Source organism: Gossypium hirsutum, chromosome A11 (genome assembly GCF_007990345.1).
Source record: "Gossypium hirsutum isolate 1008001.06 chromosome A11, Gossypium_hirsutum_v2.1, whole genome shotgun sequence".
Classification (NCBI taxonomy): domain Eukaryota; kingdom Viridiplantae; phylum Streptophyta; class Magnoliopsida; order Malvales; family Malvaceae; genus Gossypium; species Gossypium hirsutum.
The window spans coordinates 12,220,032-12,242,124 of NC_053434.1; the positions used below are offsets into that span (position 1 = coordinate 12,220,032).

The 22,093-nt window shown below is 31.6% G+C and overlaps 1 protein-coding gene across 6 annotated transcripts; it reads left to right on the top strand.

The window, feature by feature from the left end:
* Positions 1 to 16,070: 16,070 nt before the first annotated feature.
* LOC107924405 (probable galacturonosyltransferase-like 7) lies at positions 16,071 to 19,638 on the top strand. 6 transcript variants are annotated; one of them, XR_001691776.2, is made up of 3 exons: positions 16,071 to 17,666; positions 17,873 to 17,935; positions 18,060 to 18,381. XR_001691776.2 is itself a non-coding variant. In XM_016854843.2 (2 exons), the coding sequence occupies exon 1, from the start codon at positions 16,540 to 16,542 to the stop codon at positions 17,641 to 17,643; it is 1,104 nt and encodes a 367-aa protein (XP_016710332.1). In that variant the 5' UTR covers positions 16,071 to 16,539; the 3' UTR covers positions 17,644 to 17,666; positions 18,761 to 19,638. The 6 variants fall into 6 exon arrangements, 5 of the variants coding, with proteins under 5 accessions (XP_016710332.1, XP_016710330.1, XP_016710333.1 ...); XM_016854843.2 differs by lacking the exons at positions 17,873 to 17,935; positions 18,060 to 18,381 and adding an exon at positions 18,761 to 19,638; XM_016854841.2 differs by lacking the exons at positions 17,873 to 17,935; positions 18,060 to 18,381 and adding an exon at positions 18,985 to 19,638.
* Positions 19,639 to 22,093: the final 2,455 nt, after the last annotated feature.

Below are 22,093 nucleotides of genomic sequence, written 5' to 3' on the forward strand. Positions count from 1 at the left end.
TGTTGCCATGGTATCTTTCAACCATGGTCTTATTCTTTTCATGTCACATTGCCATGGTATCTTTCAACCATGGTCTTACACATCTCATATCAGGTTGCCATGGTATCTTTCAACCATAGTTTTACACATTTCATATCAGGTTGCCATGGTATCTTTCAACCGTGGTCTTACACATTTCATATCAGGTTGCCATGGTATCTTTCAACCATGTTCTTACACACAGGTTGCCATGGTATCTTTCAACCATGGTCTTACACATTTCATATCAGAGAGCACACTCCCACGAACCTCATCCTTACAGTGGGATTCCGAGTCTAGGCTAAATCCCCTGTAATATAAACTCATAGAGTATTGTCGGGATTACCAGTCCAGGCTAAATCCCCTACAACAACAATTACTCTAATGAGCTTGGATCTGAATTACCAGTCCAGGCTAAATTCAGACCCTAATTCGGATTACTCGTCTGGGCTAAATCCGTTTTACACATATTCTTCGGGAGGGCTATATCAGGATAGGATCACCCGTCCGGGCTAGATCCTTTTTAACCGTCAATTCCTTTTCAGAGATCCATCGAATTTTCCTTTCATTCAACTGGGATTTCTTCTCCTTTTATCAAATTTATCAATGTTTCATAAATTTTCATACAATGAACATTCAAATAATATTCACATAAATAACATACAATCTCAAGCATTTAAGAATATAATTCAAGTTACACGAACTTACCTCATTGCTTGTTTATATTTATAATTTCATTAATCTGATATCTTTTCTTTTCCACGATCAAGTCTCATATTTGAGTCGTCCGGATCTTTATAAATAAATTTGATCATCATTTTCATTCATTTCATATTCTAATGCATTTAATTAATGCTCTAGGCAAAATTACCATTTTGCCCCTAAACTTTTAATTAATGACGATTTCATCCTTAGGGTCAGGAAAATAAAATTCTTGCAATTTAATCCTTAATTCCAGCTATTATTCTCATATATATTGATAACAATCCATGAATTCTATAAAATATCAGAATTTTTCATAATTTCAACACTTTTCAATTTAATCCCTAAAACATGTTTTCCCCCGATCTTGAACTAAATTAATAATTTCATTCAATTTTTTAATTTTAAATAATAAAATAATCTATTTCATGCAATTTGGTCATTTCTGACATGTTTACAAAATTTCCCATAAAGTTTTACTTTTATTTAATTTAGTCCCTGAGCCTAAAATATGCAAATTAGCCATGCTAGATGAGTATTCATACATATTTTTCCTCCTCCTCCTCCTCTCTATTCCACATCCTTAATGTAGATAACACACTTGTAAGTAACATTATCCATAATTTTTATTATTTACTTTTATGAATATTCAAGCTGTCTATCTGCATCATAGTCACTAAATTATTTATATCTGGATCTATAGAACTCCAAATTAATATCAGATAATTTTCACTGAATCTAGACTTATATATATTCTTACCATAAAAATTTCAGAATTTTTGGTTTAGCCAATAAGTACAGTTTATTCTTTAAAGTTACCCCTGTTTTGCTGTCTGATAGTTCTGATGCCTCTTCACCAAAAATTAATTATCTCCTCATACAGGATTCAAATGATATTCTTATTTGTTTTTATTAAAAATAGAATCATTCAGGATTTTAGAAATATAAATTTAAGCCCCTAGTTATTTGTATTCAATTTTTTATGATTTTTCAAAGTCAGAACAGGGGAACCCAAATTCATTCTGACCTTGTCTCAGAAAATTCATTATATCCCAAAATGTACAAATCCATTGCTTATACTATTTCTTCTATGAGAAGCTATACTCAATAATCTTTAATTACATATTTTTTTCATCTTCTAATTCAATTTCTACAATTTATGGTGATTTTTCAAAGTTAGTCTACTGCTGCTGTCCAAACTGTTTTTGTGCAAGCTATTAATTACCATGTTATAACACCCTTATTTTCTTTTTCTACACCATTTATCATCACTTTCTCTTATTTTCTCTTCACTAACATATCAAAAACATATGACCTTATGTAAGAAAACTCTACTATAACATTATTTCCATGATTTGTCAATAATAACAAACTTAAAAACATATTGAAATCTTGATATACTTACCTTGTTCTATTGATACTAATCTTTAACTTGATTTTCTCTCTCCTCCAGCTTCTATTTCTTGAATCCAACTCGATATTCTAACTCCCCATGCTCTCCTTAACATTTTTGTCTCTTGGTAGCTATAGAAACTCATTTGATTTTTGGGTGAAAATGGTGAATTTTTGGTAAAAGGACCAAATTGTAAAGAAAGCAAAACTTTCTTTCTTCCTCTCTTTCTCTCACGTTAGTGCATGGGAAAATATGGATGAGAATTTCTCATCTTTCTTTCTTTATATACTAATAAAATAATAATAAAATATCTTATTAAAGTATTAATAAAATAATATTTATATAATTAAATAATTATAAAATATCAAAATATCTCTAGCATCATTATTACTTTCTAGATTTCTGTCTCTTCCAATTGACCATTTTGCCCTTCATTATCTTTTAAAATTCCATCCTTGAGTCATCATTTAATTTGGTAAAATTGTAATTTAGTCCCTCATAGTTCTTCATCTAATCAATTTTGTCCTAATTCATCCATTTTCCTTAGTTTCTAGATCATTCCACTCTTAAATTATTTACACTATTGGTCCTTCAACTTTTTCATATTTACACTTTAACCCCTCAAATTATGAATATTTACTCTTGTGCAACAAAACTTTTTTCACTTTTATAATTTAGTCCTTTATTGAATTAATATATCATAATATACTTCTCAATATTGACATAACTCAAAATTTCCCTTTTTGTCACTTTATTTCCTTATTTTACTATATCAAGGATAATATCTTACTGTAAAAATTTTCAGGGTATTACAGCATGTCATCTACATATAAACAAATTATGACACATTTTCCATTTTCAAATTTGCTATATATACACTTATCGGATTCATTTATTTTATAGCCATTAGCTAAAACAACATTGTTAAACTTTTGGTGCCACTGTTTTAGTGCTTATTTAAGTCCATATAAAGATTTAACAAGCTTACAAACCTTATGCTTTTGTCCTGGAACAAAAAATCTTTTCGGTTGTTCCATGTACACTTCCTCTACCAATTCACCATTTAAAAATGCAGTTTTAACATCCATTTGGTGAACAACCAAATTATATACAGAAGTAAGTGATATTAAGAGTCTAATTGTAGCAATTCTTGCTACTGGAGCATAGGTATCAAAGTAATCAATATCTTGTTTTTGTGTAAAACCTTTGGCTACCAACCTTGCTTTAAACTTATCAAAGGTTCCATCGACCTTCATTTTCTTTTTGAAGATCCATTTACAACCTATTGGTTTGGAACCCGGTGGAAGATCAACTAAGATCCAAGTTTGATTTCCCATTATTGAATCTATCTCATCATTTATTACTTCTTTCCAAAAAACAGAGTCTTGAGATTTCATTGTCTCTTCAAATGTAATAGGATCAGATTCCGTATTATAACAATAAGGTATCTTATTGCATATACTTTCACCTTTTTCTTCTACAAGAAACATAATGAAATCTGGTCCAAAATCTTTGACCTTTTTAATCATCTTACTTCTTCTTAAATCTTGACAAGATTCATCATTATTATCAATTTGTTCCAATGAAATCTCATTCTCATTTGAAGAATGAATCAATTTTTGTGGCTATAATTGTCTTGAAATAGAATTAAATCTATTTTCATCAAAAATAGCATCTCTTGATTCAATAACAGTATTAATTGAAATTGAATCATTTGGTTCAATTACCATGAACCTATATGCCTTGATATTATGTGCATATCCCATAAATATGCATTCAATTCCTCTTTCACCTAACTTTTTACGTTTAGGTGTGGGAACTTTGACAATAGCTCTACAACCCCAAACCTTCAAATAATTAAGGTTTGGTTTTGCTTTTTTTTCCATTGTTCATAGAGGGTTATTTTAGTTTCCTTATTAGGAACTCTATTCAATATATGACAAGCTGTTAGAACAGGTTCTCCCCAAAAACCCTATCCAAGACTTGAATATGATAACATTAAATTTACCATATCAGCCAAGACTCTATTTTTCCTTTCAGCTACACCATTTTATTGTGGTGTATAAGGGGCTGAAACTTGATGGATAGTCCCAGTGGATTAAAAATAACTTGGATTATAGTATTCTCCACCTCCATCCGATCTTAAGCACTTGATAAATGATTCACATTGAAGTTCAACTTTAGATTTATAAACTTTAAATTTATCAAGTGCTTCATCTTTTGAATGCAATAAATATACATAACAATATCTAGAACAATCATCAATAAAAGTAACAAAATATTTCTTTCCACCTAATGTAAGAGTATTATGCATGTCACATAAATCATTATGTATCAAATCAAGCAATTTTGTTTTTCTTTTAACCTTAGGGAAAGGGTTTCTTATAATTTTAGTCAACATACATGTATTGCATTTTCCAATATTATTATTAAAAACAGGAATTAAATCTAACTTATACATGTCATTCAATTTCCTATAATTCAAATGACCTAATCTATAATGCCATAAACAAAAAGACTCAACCATATAAGCAGAAATAGCATTTTTATTCTTATTAATAATATTTAGTTTGAACATACTCTCATACATATACCCTTTCCCTACAAAAATTCCTCCTTTAGACAAAATAAACTTATCTGCCTCAAAAACAAGTTTAAAACCAAACTTATTTAACAGACTTCCAGACACTAAATTCTTTCTAACTTCTGGTACATAATATACATCATTTAAGGTTAAAATCTTTTCAGAAGTGAATTGTAGTTCAACAGACCCTTTGCCTTTGATTACTGCGGTGGAAGAATTTCCCATGTATAAGACATTGTCATTTTCACATTGTGTGAACTTTGTGAACATGCTTTTGTCTTTGTACACAGGTTTGGTTGCTCCGGTATCAATCCACCATGTATTATCATCTTGAGCAATATTAATTTCAGATATCATTGCAATGAAATTTTCGTTATTATCAGCCTTAGAAGATGATTTCTTCTTTAAAAATTGATATTCATTCTTGGAATGTCCCGGCTTACCACAATGATAGCATGAGCCCTTTTGTTTCTTTTTAAACTTAAGTGCTCTATCAGTCTGTTTGAACTTTCTCTTGAATGGTTTAGTAGTTTGTACTTCCTCCGTAACATGCACTTTGGCATTTTCAGAATTTAGATTCTGATCTTGCTTTCGATATTCTTCTTCAATATGAAGATGATTTGCCAAAGCCTCAGAGATATTTCCTCTTTCTTATGTTTTAGACTTCTTTTAAAGTCTTTCTAAGATGGAGGAAGTTTGTCTATTATGGAAGATACAACAATCATTTCTTCCATTTTCATATCATATTGCTTGAATTGATTCAGCATCTTTTCAATATCACGGAATTGTTCCATAACAGAACGACCATCAACCATTTGATAATTATTGAAACGACTGACAAGAAATTTCTTACTTGTAACATCCTCGATCGTGTATCTTGTCTCCAATTTGTCCCATAATTCTTTAGCGGTGATCTCGTTTTGGTAGGTGTCGAATAAACCATCAGATAAACCATTTAATATGTGGCCTATGCACATGTAATTAGCATTGTCCCATTTTTGTCTTTCTCGGGTTACAGCAACAGATTCATTTTCAGTCTCGTTAAGTATTAGAGTATCCAAAACATAAACAATCTTCAAAGTTGATAACAAGAAGTGCATCTTTTTCTACCATTGTCGAAAATTGTCACCATCAAACCGATCAAGTTTGACAAAATTGGAAGCCAACTCCCTTAGTGTTCCACTTTCATGAGTTATGGTAGTCATCATGAATTATAACATTAAAATTCTTAGTACAAATCTTCGATGAGGAAAATCTCAAACACACGAACGGAACTCGAACAGAAGAAGAAATAGGACAAGGCTCCAGGGCGTGTATCAAGCCACTATCTTTAAGGTTATATTCGCCCTCACCTATCTTCGGTGTGCAAACGAGTTCCAAGTAAATTAACCTCAAGGATATAATGAAGTCAATGACTATTTGTATTTTGCACTGACGAGAATAGCCCATTATACACTGAGCAGTTGTATGACAAGAAACTCAATTTCTATAAAAGATTTCTACAGTAATGCTTTATAGAATAATCTAATAATATTAGAAAATGAAGGAAGGAAAGAAAGAATATTAGAATTTGATGGTATGATTTCCAAATGAAATCCCATTCCTATTTATAAGAATTTTTATATCTCTTCATAGAGACATCTTTCATCAATAGGTGTCTTTCTGAATAATAATGTCTTTAAAATAAACACATAATTATTCATTTAATTATAACTATTCAAATAAAATTATTTAAATAGTTATAATTCTTTTTCAAAAAATCAAAGAGTATAATTTTTTGATTAATTACACTCATTCATTTATAGTTATTGGAATACTATAAATATTTGAAAATGTTCCAACATTTAGTTGTAACGATTCATTCTGTGGGAAATTCTCTAACTAATGAAAAAGTGGAATGTATTACAATGATCGTCTTGTCTGCCTTGAACTCGATATTCTAACTAATGTAGTGGCATTCAAATAAGGAGGGATATTGGATTTTGCTTCAAGGGGCCAAAACTTCTCACTTTGAACGATTTTTTTAATGCAAAAAAGTGTCAATTTTTCTCAAATTTTTTATTAAACTAATTAATTTAATATTTTTTAAAAAGTATGAATGATTTTACTATAAAAATACTAAAAGAAAAAATCACATCATATAAAATTACATATTTCTTTTCAATATACAAAAAAGAATAACTAATACTATACTAAAAATTTCTTAATATCATTATAATTCCAAAATTAAAATTTAAAAAACTTGATCGTACTTCTATTTCTCAATACTAGGCATCCTAAATTGCACCTCCATTTTTTCATAATATCGAACTCATCAATGATAGAATCTATTGAAAATTCTCAAGCTATTTCTTTTTCAATGTATGCCATCAAGTAATTTGAAAGAAAATCATCTTTCATTCTATTGCAAAGTCTTGTCTTCACAATTTTCATGGCTAAAAATGCTCATTCGATTGATGCAGTAGATATGAGAAGAGTAAGACAAATAATTCTATCAAGAAGAAGATAAATACTTGACTTATTTATCTTACCTAGCACTTGTCAAAACTCGCCAATTGTAAAAGCTTTCTAGAACTCTGTGCTTTGATGAGCATCAAGTTGAAAATGCTCCAATTGAATCTTCATGTGTAGCTTTTCTTACTCCGGAAAATGGTCCGAATAAAAATCATTCATAAGCTTGAAAATATTTTTTACCCAAAAAGTTTTGTAATTATCGTGTGTTAGAATCATAAATTAAGATATGATATAAAACTTAGGAAATCATAAATCAGGATTTGTCATGTCAAATCATCAAGAACAAAACAAGATGCCGAAGCGTACCTGAATTCATGAATTCCTTGAAGTTTTTCTGAATTTTGAGGATTTGATCTCCCAAATTAGCATACAAGAAATTCAGATAATATTTGCTCTCTCTTTCCTAATGATGGGATATTAGAAAAGATATATTGTATGTAATTTGGGGACCATAACCTTAATATATATAACTTTGGCACATTAGCCCTAATTCCAAATTAACCCATCATTAATTAGAAAATAATTAGAACTCAATTACTAGAGTATCTACACATATTTGACTCATACTTTATTTAATAATTAAAGCCAATAAACCTTAACCAAATTAGATCACTTTTAATTTTAGCTAAACTATCATGTTAGTAAATAGTAACATGTAATTACCCTTATTATATATTTGATGTTTATATTTTCCAACATCGTGTGGATCCAAAGTAAAGCTAAAAACAAGTAACTCTCCTACCTCATCATTAAAGCGAGAATTCATTTCTGTTAGCAATGAATCAATACCAACAATGAATATATCAAACCGATAGTGAATGTATCAATCCGGGAATAACTTATACCAAAATGGGGGAAATCGGCGTCCATTCTTGTCAATATACTGAGTAGATGTTGGAGCCTCACTTGGAGGAATCGGTTGATATGGCCCAAACTTAATGTAAGCTCGACGAATTTTGTTTTGTTGATTTGGAGGGTAATCCCAAATAGATTTTCAAAGTCTTGGATCACACTCTAAAGAAGAAGCGTCAAATTCCTTTGTTTTGACTCTTGGCAGCTTACAAGAACGTTCAGGGACTTGGGAAGACCCGATATCTCGTTCAGAAGCTTGGGAAGACTCGATATCTCGTTTAGGATCTTGGGATTCAGAAGACCTAATATCTCTTAGAAGAGCTTAGGAAGACTTGATATTTGATTTTTCTCCACTAATAACAGAAGGTTGAGGAACTGATTGATCATTATTGCTTTCTAACACCTTTTTCTTGAAAAATGATTCAATCTTTTTATTGACCATAACTTAATCGAAAAACTTGAAGATTGTAATAATATATTAAACAACATATTAGGAAAAAGAAAAAAATTCAAATAAATAAATAATATAATTTATGCAAAAATATTTACCGAGAGGTTTTTTGCGTGAGGAGTTGAGAAAAAGATAATTTGTATTTTTTTACTCTGTGCTCTCAGTCTCAACATCAAACTCCTCTTCTTTTTTTCTTTTTTTTTATCTTTGCGGTGCCTGAAACTTACCAAAGGAAGATAATTTCATAGCAAGTCATACAAATCAAAATACAATAAAGTTACTAACCTAATATGTATGGGTATGAGCCAAATCAATTAATTATGAAATTTGACTTGTCCATATTGAGCTTCTAAGTTTAGTCTTTCAAAGCCCATCATACATTAATATTAGATTATTATCATTTAACCAATGGAAGTGAATGTTATATAATTTGGACAACAAATCTAGAATACATGATAATTTATATATATAATTTAAAAAATTGAAAATTGCAATGAAAGCAACAGGTAGCGAATGTTATATAATATGAACATCATATTAGAACTGTGCATGGGCCCGGCCGAATCTAGGTCGGGCTCAACTAAAAATTTAGGCCCATTTGCTAGGCCCGGCCCGAAAAATGGGCCTAAAATTTTGTCCAAACTTGACCCGAAAAATGTTAAAACTCGGGCTCACCCATTAATTTTTATATTATTTTTATATAAATTTAAAATATATATAATACATCAAAATAAATATTTTCCAATAAATTGAAAATAAATTTTAAAAAATATGTATACTTAAATAACACTAAGATAGATGCAACTTAACAAGTAAATGCCTCTAAAATAATAATAAAATTAACAAATGTCTTTAAAATAATAACAAAATTAACAATAAAATAAGTTTTATACAATATCCAAATAATTACAACAAAATAGTATAACATAATAGTAAAATGGTAGCAAAATAGGGAGAAAACAATAAGAAAATAATATTTAAAAACAAAAAAAAAGATTTTTTTATCCTTTAGTTAATTCGGGCCAGACCCGGGCTAAAAATATCTTACCCGAGGCTTGGCTCGTTTTTTAAACTGGCCTTATTTTTTAGTCCAAGCCCAATTTTTAGGCCAATATTTTTGCCCAAACCCCCCACATTTCAGGCACCGACCTATGAATAAGTTTATATCAGAGCTAAAATACAGTATAATTTATATATAAAATTAAAAAAAGTAAAAATTTGAAGGAAGTACAAATTTCATCGTCACCATCGCGTGTTCCTTAGTTTGAAAACTACCATGCTATGATCAATCATATCTATACGAGGGTTGATTATGTAATAATGGAGCCAATATATGATGAAGGAAAATAATTTGTCATCTACCAACAATACAATAATAATTACTATTACCAACCTTCAAGTTAATGGCTTTTGTTTCTTTCGCTTGTTCATGAACTTATGGAAAGGTAAAATTTAATTAATCCAACGGTTAACCTTCCCACTCTAAGGTTTCTATCGTCATTGTATTTGGCCCAAGTTTATCTTTAGATTTAATTAATTAATTACTGTACCTATAAGATTAAAAATTTGATGAAATCGTTAATGGAAATCATGGAATTAGGTTTTAACACATTATAGGGTGCCAATCCTACCACTTTGGAGCTCCGTCTAAATCTAAACTTACGATGAAATTCTTTTTTTTCTTAAGCATAATTTCGATTAAAACTTTTAATTTTTAATTTTTCGAATCATGGTTTTCTTTAAAGTCGTGATATGGGAAATCAACATCATGTCTCCATGTAAGCATGTGCATTTCCTTCAAACTAGTACCATAATTGAGTTAAAATTTAGTGTGGATGGGTGTTAATCATACTTCCAAACTCAAATCTAATAATGAGTTTTGTTGTTTTAGAATTGACCTTAGTTTACACCTAGCCTGAAATATTGTGTCTATCATGTTGGAATTTTTTGACACGTTTTTTAAATATTTTTCATATTTTAAAGAAAATAAAAATGTTCAACTAGCTCTTGGCTTGGAAGGAGCAAGCTAGAAGCAGACCACGCAAAATCCAACCCAATATGCCAAACTCCTGTTCCACCATTTTAATGCCCTTACTTAGGTTATAAGCTTATTTATCCATATGAAAATCCATTTTTCTAAAACGGGTTGAAAAATGATTTGTAATTTTAAACTAGTTCATAAAAATATAATTTTTCTTTCATTTTATTAGAATATAAAACGGAACGCTTGATAAAGGAAAAAATAATAAAATAGTAAATTATGTGCCCATCACTTTCGGTACTTAAATAGTAACCGGCCTAGGGAAGTCTGGGTATTGGAGGCCAGATGATCAGGCAGCCCAATTAAAACTGGTAGCACTAGATTTAAGAGGTGTGATAGAATATTTTGGTGATAAAATTAAACATATATAATAATATTAACAGATGTGTGAAAAATACTATAATTAAAATAATTTTAAATTGATGCACGGGTTAATGGTTAAAAAATATTTACCAATTCTTTGGTTAATCAGATTAATGCTTAAATATACTATACATTACAAATTATTTGTAACACTACATTATAATTTGTATTCAAAATATCGTGAAAATTACAAATTATAAGACTGCACAATTCATCAGTTTAAAAATAAAATATTTTTTTATTTTTATATCATCACTTAAATCTTTGTATTCCATTGATTTAATATTTTTTTTAATAATAATTGTAATCATGTTTGTATACAAATTTAATAATATTAAAACCCAAATAATTTGTAATTTATATATCACTTAATATTCAATTATTTATTTTAGTTGATAAATTATTTGTAATTATTTTTGGCATAAAGATAAACATGGGTGGGTCGGGTTCGAATTTTAACATTTTTATCTGAATTAGATTTAAGTAAAATTTTAGGTTCATTTTTTGAATCGGGTCGAGCTCAAACTTAATAAACGAATCTAAAATTTTAATTAAACTGGGTCCGACCTATAAGCACCTTTAACCAGTCCTATCTAATAATTAAAAGATTAGAAACAACCTAATTTTTCAAATTGATTTGTAATTTATACAAAAATAAAAAGCGCCAGACATTAAAACATCCGCCTAAAGAAAAACAAATTAGGAAAAAATAAATATGATGGCTTGTCCAAAAGATAAACCATGGCGGGAATTATTATTTTCGAATAAATGTATACATTATCAAATGGGCTACCCCAATTGGTTCAAAAAAAGAAAAAAGAAGAGGGAATTGTTACCCCAAAGATGGTAAAAATGTCGCATTAATACTGCACCCAATAATTAATTGAATCTGCAGGTACAATTCAACTATATCATACAGCCAGCGAATCAAATCCATATGTCGGAAACCTGCATCTCCATTAATAATTATCTTTCTCTAGTGAAGTTTAAAATGTGGAGTCCAAGCTTGAGAACGTAAAGACTCTTAAAAAGAGTGAAATTGTACGGACTGCCGATGAGCTTTCCGAGGAACACGCTTTACAAAGCATTGTAAAATCATGCTAAATTACGTTGGTTGGGCTGCCACCACAGTCACAGCTGTAGTGGGCAGCATATTACCCGCTACACCGTTGTACCCTCAACGCCGACGTATGGGTACACCTGGTTTTTCCTTGTCAACCCGCGTGGCCACAATCTATTGGTGGTAGTGGAACTGTGGCAGTGGGGCAGGCCTCTCTTGCGTTTTTTCTGACGGGAGAAGACAAAACTCACTAGATTTTACTATTAAAGCTTTGCCTTTTTAACCACTTTGGCTTTCGTGTAATTTTGTTTTTAATTTATGTCTTACATGTTGAATAGTTAATGTTACCGCGTTGTGAATAAAAATACGAGTGAATTACATCGAACAGTCACTTAATTTTTTAGTAGTTGATAAAATAATTACATTAATTTTATTTCAGTCACTCAATTTTAGAAATGTAATAAAATAGTTATTTTTATTATTTTTCATCACATATGTCACAGTAAAGTAAAATGGTAGATTGCTTGGTGTTAAAAAACCCTCTAGCTAGCCAGTTACCACCAATTTAACAATCATATTAGTATCAATTTAGGGTTTAAGAATAGAAAAAGAAAAATAAGAAGAAGGAGAAGAGAAAAAATGGAAATGCCTCCAATTTTCAAATCAATCACATGCTACATCTCTACAAGCGATTCCTCCAAACTTCAAAGGTAATGATCTAGGGCCAAAGCTTTAACCTATTTGCTTCATATTCTTTTGCAATTACTCAAGCATGGTTGTTGCAGCTTCAAATTAGAATGCTGTTGCTTTAGGGGTCACAGTAACATAAGGAGAAGGCAATTTACCTAAGCTTCTCCTTATTTCTTATCATGGCAAATAATGTTCAAATCTTCAAATTTTGAAGAAATGATCCACTTTTTACAAGATTTTCATTTCTAGGTTTTTTTCCAAATTTATTCAACTCCCTTACTAGTTCAATCGATGAGTCATATTTTTTTTCTTTTTCATTGATTCGGGTCTGAAAGAAAGTTTATCTATCTTTGTTTTTCGGTGTTTTAGTGAAGTTGAGATTTATTTATTTGGTGGTTGCATAACATCTTGGAAAGACATGGTGTTGCAATGGTGGAAGGTTACAGAGGAAGAGAGCCAAGAAGAAGAAAAAAGAAGAAGAGCAAAGACATGGTGTTTCAATGGCAAAAAATCAAACCCCACCAATTTAGGCAAATAAAACTTTTTTTTACAGTCTTATTTTTTTCCTTATTCTTTTTCTTCTCTATTGTTAAAGGGGTTTTTTAGGGTTTTTTTTTCAATTTCTTATTAAATTGGGGGGTTTCCACTGTGGACATTCAACGTGACAAGTTAACTGGCCACATCAGTGGTCCCGTTAAGGCCACATCAATGGTCCCGTTAAGACACTAACGGAAACTGTTAATCAATGATTGTTTTATTATCATTTTTATAACGTTTGTGACTGCTTTGTTATTTTTCAAAAATTGAGTGATTGAAATGAAACCTATATGACTATTTTGTTAGTTACCCTAAAGTTGCTATCCTAAAGTTGAATGACTATTGTTGTAATTTACCCTAAAAATATTTGAGGATAAATTAAAAGATTAAGGATGGCAGGCGTAATGTGCAAGTGTCGGGGCAATAATTATGATTAGGGCTAGTTAAAGGTGGGAATGATTATATCACATGTCATATGTTATAGTTTGATATTGTGCTCTACAATGTTGTCATGACATCCCATTTGATAGAGTAGATGGAACCTGAGCTTTGAGATGAGAAGTGCTCGAAGGTGGATCTTAAAGGACAAACATCATGCAAAAGCAACGAGTGAGTAACATGGTGTTTAAGTCATGAGCAGAAGAGATCGAAGGAAATGGTGATTCCATGCAATGAGTTGGGGCAACAAGCTCATGTGTAAGGCAAGTGTGTTTGGAGAATGCTATGGGATGACATTGGAGTATCAGGGTTGAAATGTGTCCCTATTTCAAACATTTTAATGTCTTCTTGGACTATAACTAAAAAAGTTATTAAGCTATTTAATGGATAGTGATAGGTGTCATTGTGTCAACTTTCCACCTCTCACTAACCTTAGTTAGTTGTAAGGACTTTCTTGATGTAAATCAGTAGTATAAATGAGTATTTTTTCCCCCTTTACACTCCAATCTTGATACACCTTGAACTATTACCATCTTTAACCACCCTTTTGAAGAGCCCTTAGCCTTGTGCTTTACACTCCAATCTTGATACACCTTGAACTATTACCATCTTTAACCATCCTTTTGAAGAGCCCTTAGCCTTGTGCCAAACGAGGTGAATTGAATATCTCCACTTTTGATTAACCATCAACATGTGTAAATGTGTGAATTTTTCTCTAAATTTATTTTAATTGGTTAGTTTTATTTTCGTTCAAATTAAATAGTTAATTTTTAATATTTGTAACTTTAAATATATTTTTTAAAACTTTTTAATGTAATAATGTATGCACGTATTAACTAATAAGGCTTTAAGCTTTATTTGACGAGTGATCAAATAGATTAAAATGAAGTTAGATTAGATTTACTTTTTAATGAAAAAGTTACATTAGAGACATAACAAAACCGAAAGTGGATATTTAAGAATAATGCGGTTGTTCGGTCGTTGAGCCGGGATTTGGAGGTCAGGGTGGTCCATACGTTTAGAGAGGTGAATAGAACTGCAGACGCAATGGCAGCAATGGCTTTCAATGGGAATGTTGGGTTTAGTTTTTTTGTTTTTTTCAATTCCACCTGATGAGATTTTAAATGTTCTGCATGATGACAGAGTTTAAATGTTGTTTGTTTCCTTCCATTACAAAAAAACCCCTAAAATTTTGTATAATGAAATCATGGTCTAGCTGGATAGACTTGTAATAAGGCAACTAATATACCGTGAATGGTGTACTGTGTAAAACAAAGAAAGTCAATTTCTAGCCGAAAAAGAAAATTATAAAATAAAATAAATCAGAATGTGAATTGCACTTTCCCATCTCCCAATCAGAAATGAACAAGATAAAAAGAAAAAGGAATTTCCGTTTATAAATTATATATTTTATGAAATGACATTTATAGATCCATTTTCATCCAATTGTCTAGCCTGCTTTTTAGGCCAATTTCAATCTCCTACTAACTGATTCAATATCAAAATCAGAATTGCCTCTCAAAGGGAGAGGATAAACATCCAACAAACGTAAAAACGTCGGAATTTAAACCAAGCCATGCCACGCTAACTATGTCATCTCTTCTTATATTTTATTATTTAATTTTAATATAATTATGTGGATTACTTTTTAAATATATTAACTGATTAATAGTAAAAAGGAGATGAGTGACGTGTATAACTATCCAAGTGTACCAAATGTACGTGGAGGGTTCGGGATACAATCGTCATTCTTGTTCAAGACAAGGACAACTAGGCGCTTTCCTTCTTCCAACCATTTCCCGGTTTATATTATATCTTTTATCCATTTTTTTAATAATATAAAAAAAATTTAATTATTGAGTATGAATATGGTAATTGAAGATTTGAGATTACAACGATACATTTATTCTATCAAAACTAGGCATGACAATATCGTAAATTCAAATTGTTTTAAGATTTTTTTTTGAATTTTTTTCAATTTTATAAGTTGTTTTTCTAAGTTAATTTATTTTTAATTAATTATTTTTTGAAGTTAAAAATAAAAAAAATATTTACTTTTAAATTTTAACCATAATTCATCAATAAAAAATATATTTAAAACAATGAAAGGTTAAGAGGCCAAATCACTTGAAAATGCAAGGCAAAAGAAAAAAGAATCCTCATGTATATTTTTTCAGTACTATCATATTTGATTTTAACAGAATGAATACATTATTGTCACTCGAAATCATTAATCGCTATCTTAATTTGAATTTCCACGCACATTATATAATATTAGAGTAATTAAAAAAAATTATATTATTTCGATAATTACTTTTTGTTTGTAAAAAAAACCCCTTTTATCTTTTCATAATATTTTTTTCCTAAAAATTATTTTTTTAAGTTTGATCGTGGATATCTACGATAGAAGAAAACGCGAAGCTAAGGGAAATTAAAAGAAAATATCTATTCATCTTGCCCTCCATCTATCTCTCTATTTCAAGTCTTGGCCTCTTATCTCTCTCTTGGGTTACCCCCATCAGCTTCTCTAATTGAGAAAAGAGGGGACTAAAAAGTGAAGGGAGTGAGAGGGTTGGGACGGTGGCACACGGTAGCGCCGGGCCCTCTTATTCTACGTTCTGGTTATCTTTTCGGCGATTCTTTTCTATATATCTTTCCCAGCAAAGGTCGCTTCGTTCCTACGGCAATTTCCAATTTGACACAGAACCCAAAGAAAAAAAAAAGGGCGATTCTGAGCTTTGCTTCTTTCTTCATATTTATTCATTCTGCTCTTTTGAACTCTGGCGGACCGAAAAGGAACCTTATCGTTCTTTCGATCATCCCTCTCTATAATCTTACAATATTGGTTTGATTTCAAATCTAAAAAAATAAGTGGAGAGGGATTTACAGAGTTAAGATGCTTTGGATAATACAATTCTCTGGCTTCTTTTCAGCTGCAATGATGATGATTGTTCTCTCTCCTTCACTCCAGTCGTTTCCTCCAGCTGAAGCCATTAGATCCTCTCACCTCGACAGTTACATCCGGTTACCGTCGTTTCAGGTGTCCACATCACCAGACTCACAGGACGATAGATTCTCTTTCCGAAAGGCTTTCGAATTTCGCAATGCCGATGAATGTGGCTTCGCCGACCACCAAACCACTGGCGTTTGTGATCCTACTTTGGTGCACGTGGCTATAACACTAGATGTTCAGTACCTCCGTGGGTTAATCGCTGCCGTTCACTCCATTCTCCAGCATTCATTGTGTCCAGAGAACGTTTTCTTCCATTTCCTTGTCTCAGAGACCGATATGGAAACCCTCGTTCGATCAACCTTCCCCCAATTGAAATTCAAGGTTTATTATTTCGATCCTGAGATTGTACGAAACTTGATATCGTCTTCAGTTAGGCAAGCGCTTGAACAGCCGTTAAATTATGCTAGAAATTACCTAGCGGATCTGCTAGAGCCATGCGTACGAAGAGTGATTTATTTGGATTCTGATCTGGTTTTTGTTGACGATATCTCTAAGCTATGGAATACCAACTTGCGCTCACGAACAATTGGAGCACCGGAGTATTGTCATGCCAACTTCACAAAATATTTTACTAACAGTTTCTGGTCGGACGATCGATTTTCAGGAACTTTCAGAGGAAGGAAACCATGTTATTTTAACACGGGGGTGATGGTGATAGATCTGGTGAGATGGAGACGGGCCGGGTTCACTAGACGGATCGAAAGGTGGATGGAGATCCAGAAAAGCAATCGAATCTACGAGCTTGGTTCCTTGCCGCCGTTCTTGCTAGTTTTTGCGGGCCGCGTGGCGCCCATTGAGCATAGATGGAACCAACACGGGCTGGGTGGGGACAATGTGCGGGGAAGTTGTCGAGACTTGCATCCGGGTCCGATTAGCCTCTTGCATTGGTCCGGCAGCGGCAAGCCATGGCTTAGGCTGGATTCAAAAAGGCCATGTCCGCTTGATGCTCTATGGGCGCCATATGACTTGTACAGACACCCACATTGAAGTCCCAGTTGGCATAGTCCTCGGTAAAAATCCCTACCCAGACTGTTGTTTCATTTTCTCCAGTTCGTCATTTCATCTACATTATTCTTGCGTCTTGTTTACTATGATGAATTGATGATTGATGATGACTACTACATTTTTTTGTCTTTTCTATTGTATTTTATTAACTAATTTGTCAATCCATTTCTATTCTATTTGGCCCGCTTTTTTTTTCGTCTTTTTTTTTAAGGGAAAAAAAGAGAGGATAGATATTGAATGGGATCAGAGAAGTAAGCCATTTTGGCAAAATGTGGTTAGTGTTTTAAGGTTTAGCTAGTGGCATTGCTCTATGTGTATCAGTATAAGCACACCACCTCACCTCACCTCACCTCACTTCAGTGGACAAGGAAATGTGATTTCTTTTTTCTTGTATCCAGTTGGTTGGTTCATTTTCATTGGTGGCCGAAAGGGACCTAATTGAAATGGGAGTGGAGAACTAATTATAGGCATTGGAAGGATGTTTTGGTCAAGCCTCTTGCTTAGTTGATGGAGTTTTGTAAAATTTTTATTCGGGTTGCTTTTTGCTTTTATGTGGTAGCGGCGGAAGGCTTGTGAGCTACCAACCTGATAACACTGTTCTTTTGCGCACCCACAAATTCTCCCTTTGGGTTCTGATTCTTGTGTTTATTTTCTTGGTAAATTTTGTTGTTTTTATTATCTCATTATCCAAAAAATAAATTATTTTATTATAATGATTAATAATGAGCGGTTGTTTAAAAGAAGCTAAGATGTCGAGCTAAATCCCATCATAATATGGCGGCATCGGTGGGACCCAGATGTCATTGTAGCGTAGGAAATGTCCAAAGTAGGAATGGGAAAAATCGATTTCTTTGGCCCTGCCCACACGTGGCCTATTGGGTTCTATTTTTTGTTCAACACAGCACAGGTAGCCAGTCAGTTTGGATCTTTGTAGCGCCCTATGATATTGATCCTTTCATGTTCATCGTTAATATTATAGCTTAATTGGCTATGTGGCATCATGCGAGCGGCCTTGTCTTTGAGAATATCTATTATCTATAATGCAAAAGAAAATTCTTCTATAATTTGATTAATTAATTAAAGTTTGACGTGGTTATAGTAACAGCTGCTGCTGGACCTACATGGTTGCTGGTGGTGAAATCATGAAAGTCATCAGATACTAATAGCTTTTGACCTCAATTGTTCTAATCATATGCTAATCCCGTTAGTTTTAATCATTTGGCGAGGTTCGATGATTCTAAGGAGAGGTTGCCAAGGCCGCCGTCCTGAACCTAAATTAGGTCTATATAATATGGCTTTTACATAATTTGGGTATTGTTGCAGGCTTTAGCTGCAAGTAGACTAGCTAAGTGGGACAGATTACCACATGGATGATTGAATTTCTTTGCCACTCCAAACTACATTATAAACATGTTCTTGTGTGGGGATGCATACATACGCCTAGCATTATATTTAATCAAGTGAGCAGGAATTTCAGCTGTTGTTTCACTTTGTGTCAATGTACCAGAAAATATCCCTTGTAGCCTGCTTTTGTCATGAAATGGAGAGAAAAATACCTAATTCGAAATTGGAACTCATTTAGTTTATAGAAGGTTATGGATTTAACATTTATTTGCAACTTTGTTTGAGCCATGTGGATTCAGCCAAGCCGTGGGAGCTTTTGAGTTCAATGGAGCCATTGAAAAGTATTGACGCAATGCCATGAAACAGAAGATAGGACAGTGGGTAGAAATAGAATAGATTCTTGTGGGCAAGCATGCAACAAAAAGAAAGGTTTTAGTAGGATAAATGAGAATAAAGTGCCAATGGAGCTTTATCATTAAACAATGGTGTGGGGCATCAGAACAATTCTTTGGAGGGACTCAAAAGGCTGTCAGGGGTGGGAGTAAGAATGGATTTCCTGTCCTATGTTAATTGAATGTATACAGATTTTGGATTTGAAAGCAGGTTTTGAATAAATGTGAGAAAGATCATTCATACTGCTGCATTCTTCAAGTGATTTTTTAAACCTAATCAAGCTATGTGCTCATAAGAAGCATGAAACTTCAAACATAGCAATATAAAGCAAACATTAAATGTGAAAATTCAAGTCATAAGAAACCTGACCTTGAGGCACTCTTATCCTGTATCTTGAATCATTGATTTTAAAACAAGGTGCTATTACTGTAAACCTAGAATCTCATATGGTAGATACATTGAGACGATCTTGTCCTGTACCTTGAGAATGTACCCTTTGCAAAGAGTATCACCTCTTTCAACCATAAAGTACATCCCTTCACTGATAGCCAAAAAACAGCAAGGTAATGACCCTCCTAACATGAACATGATGAGGTCTGGTTCGAACCAGAGCATTCATGGCTCCAGCCTTCTTGCTTTTGATCAAGGTGTTACCTTTTCTAGCTAACGAGACATACGCAGCCTTGTATGAAGTTGTATTGGGGCAATCAAGTTTTGTCATTCAGATTATGCACTCCTAAAATTGTTCTGCATTCCATCATAACATAAAGGATTCAAGTAAAAAAGGAGCCAAAAGGCAAACAAGTTATTCATTAACTATATACAGAGTTTAAATTGGATAATTAATTAAATAAACATGTTTAAATTGTAAGGAGTTTAAATAAACATGTTTTTCTTTCCTCCCGACATTTATTAATAATAATTGAAGTATGTATCTGATTTACTAATAACAATTTCAAGCGTCTGTTTTGTTTTGATTAAAAACAACCAAATAATTAAATAAAAAAGGAACAATATGTATATGTCGTGTTGTCGATGATTATTTGCCTCTCTTCTCCATGCAAATGTCTCACTGGGCTACTAATTGAACATTATTTTATGCAGGCCATGCAAAATTAACTTCAAATTTTATTTCATACACGTGGTTCAACAGAACCTTGCCAACCATCTCCATCATAATTAGTTTAATTATTAATTTATTCTGGAAAAGCATAGAAAAAGAAGAGACTTGTTCATATAAGACGACATGAATGACCAAACAAATTTAAGAAAAATGATAAGAATCGGAACATATTTAATTTAATTGGTCATATAGTATATATATAAATTAACTGAAACGACCTTTTTTTTTATTTTTTGTTTAGTACAGATCTTATTATTTTTAATATTAGCAATAGAGCATAGAAATACATATGAATGATTAAGGGTACCCTTTTGGGGGTTTTCATTTTAATATGGGCTTTTGAGGAAACAGATGGCCCGTATTTCAAGAGGACGAGTCACCAAACGAGCCGGAAGCTTCAAATCATGGGCCCCACTGTTCCATTTTTTTTAAGTTACTGTTTAAATTAGTTCGAATTAACGTCTTTTGTATGCTTTCCATTGGACTATTATTACATATAAGTATTATATTATCTTACGAGTATTACCTGGCAGTGAATTTTTAAACGATGCATCTTCTATAATTTTGTGCTGTGGTTAAATGAAGTATTACAAAATACAAATTATAATAAAATAAGGGTAAACAACATTAATAGTCCCCCAATTCTTGTTAAGTTTATTTTTTAGTTAGTCAATTATGAAAAATTACAAAATACTCACTTAATTATTTGATTTTTTCTTTTTGGTCATTAACCATTAAATGAGAAACAGAAAGTTGACGTAGTAGCTTTTAGAATTAGCATAATAATAACTTTAACCCTCAACATTTATACATTGTGTCAATTTACTATTAATTCTAAAATTGAACCCTCAATATTTACACATAGTGTAATTTGATCCTTTAATAGTTTTGCTTTTCTTTGTGAATCTTGTCAATATTGCCCATGCATTCGATTTGATGAAAAATAAACAAGAAGAAGCAAAACGACTTAAATTTTGAAAAATAGTCAATTCAATTGCTTCAAAATAAAAAAGTATCCGCTTCGTTAATTCAATTCGATTGCAAGTCTAATAGTTTAAAAATAATAATTTTTTGAGTTTTGGTTTGCTTCATCAATAGTTGTCAACTAATAGCAAAATTGGATTAATTATCATTGAGATATATCAAATTCTTAGTTATTTGAAGTATAAGGAAAATAATGTAGTTGAGAATTTTTTAATTTAATAATAAACAATTTTTTAAATATATACTTTTGCTTTTATTTCTAATTTAATGTGTATAAAATCATATTTCAAATAAAAATTAGGATAAAATTAGGTAACATATGAACATTGAGGGTTAAATATTTAAAAATTAAGACTAAATTGACATAATGTGTAAAAATCGAAAGCTAAATTTATTATTATACCAAATTTAAAAGATAGTAACTGAAAAAGAAAAAAAATTAAAAATTAAATAACCATTTTATATAAAAAAAAACTTAATGATGCAACTGTAATTTCTTTCTTATTTTTTAATCAGGGTAAATTAGTTGATTAAATTATTATTGAGTTTACGAATTAATTATTCATTTTTAAAAAATTATAAAATGGT

What these genes read in the sequence shown, in the direction of transcription:
- LOC107924405 (XM_016854843.2), top strand. Translation starts at nt 16,540, where the DNA reads ATGCTTTGGATAATACAATTCTCTGGCTTCTTTTCAGCTGCAATGATG.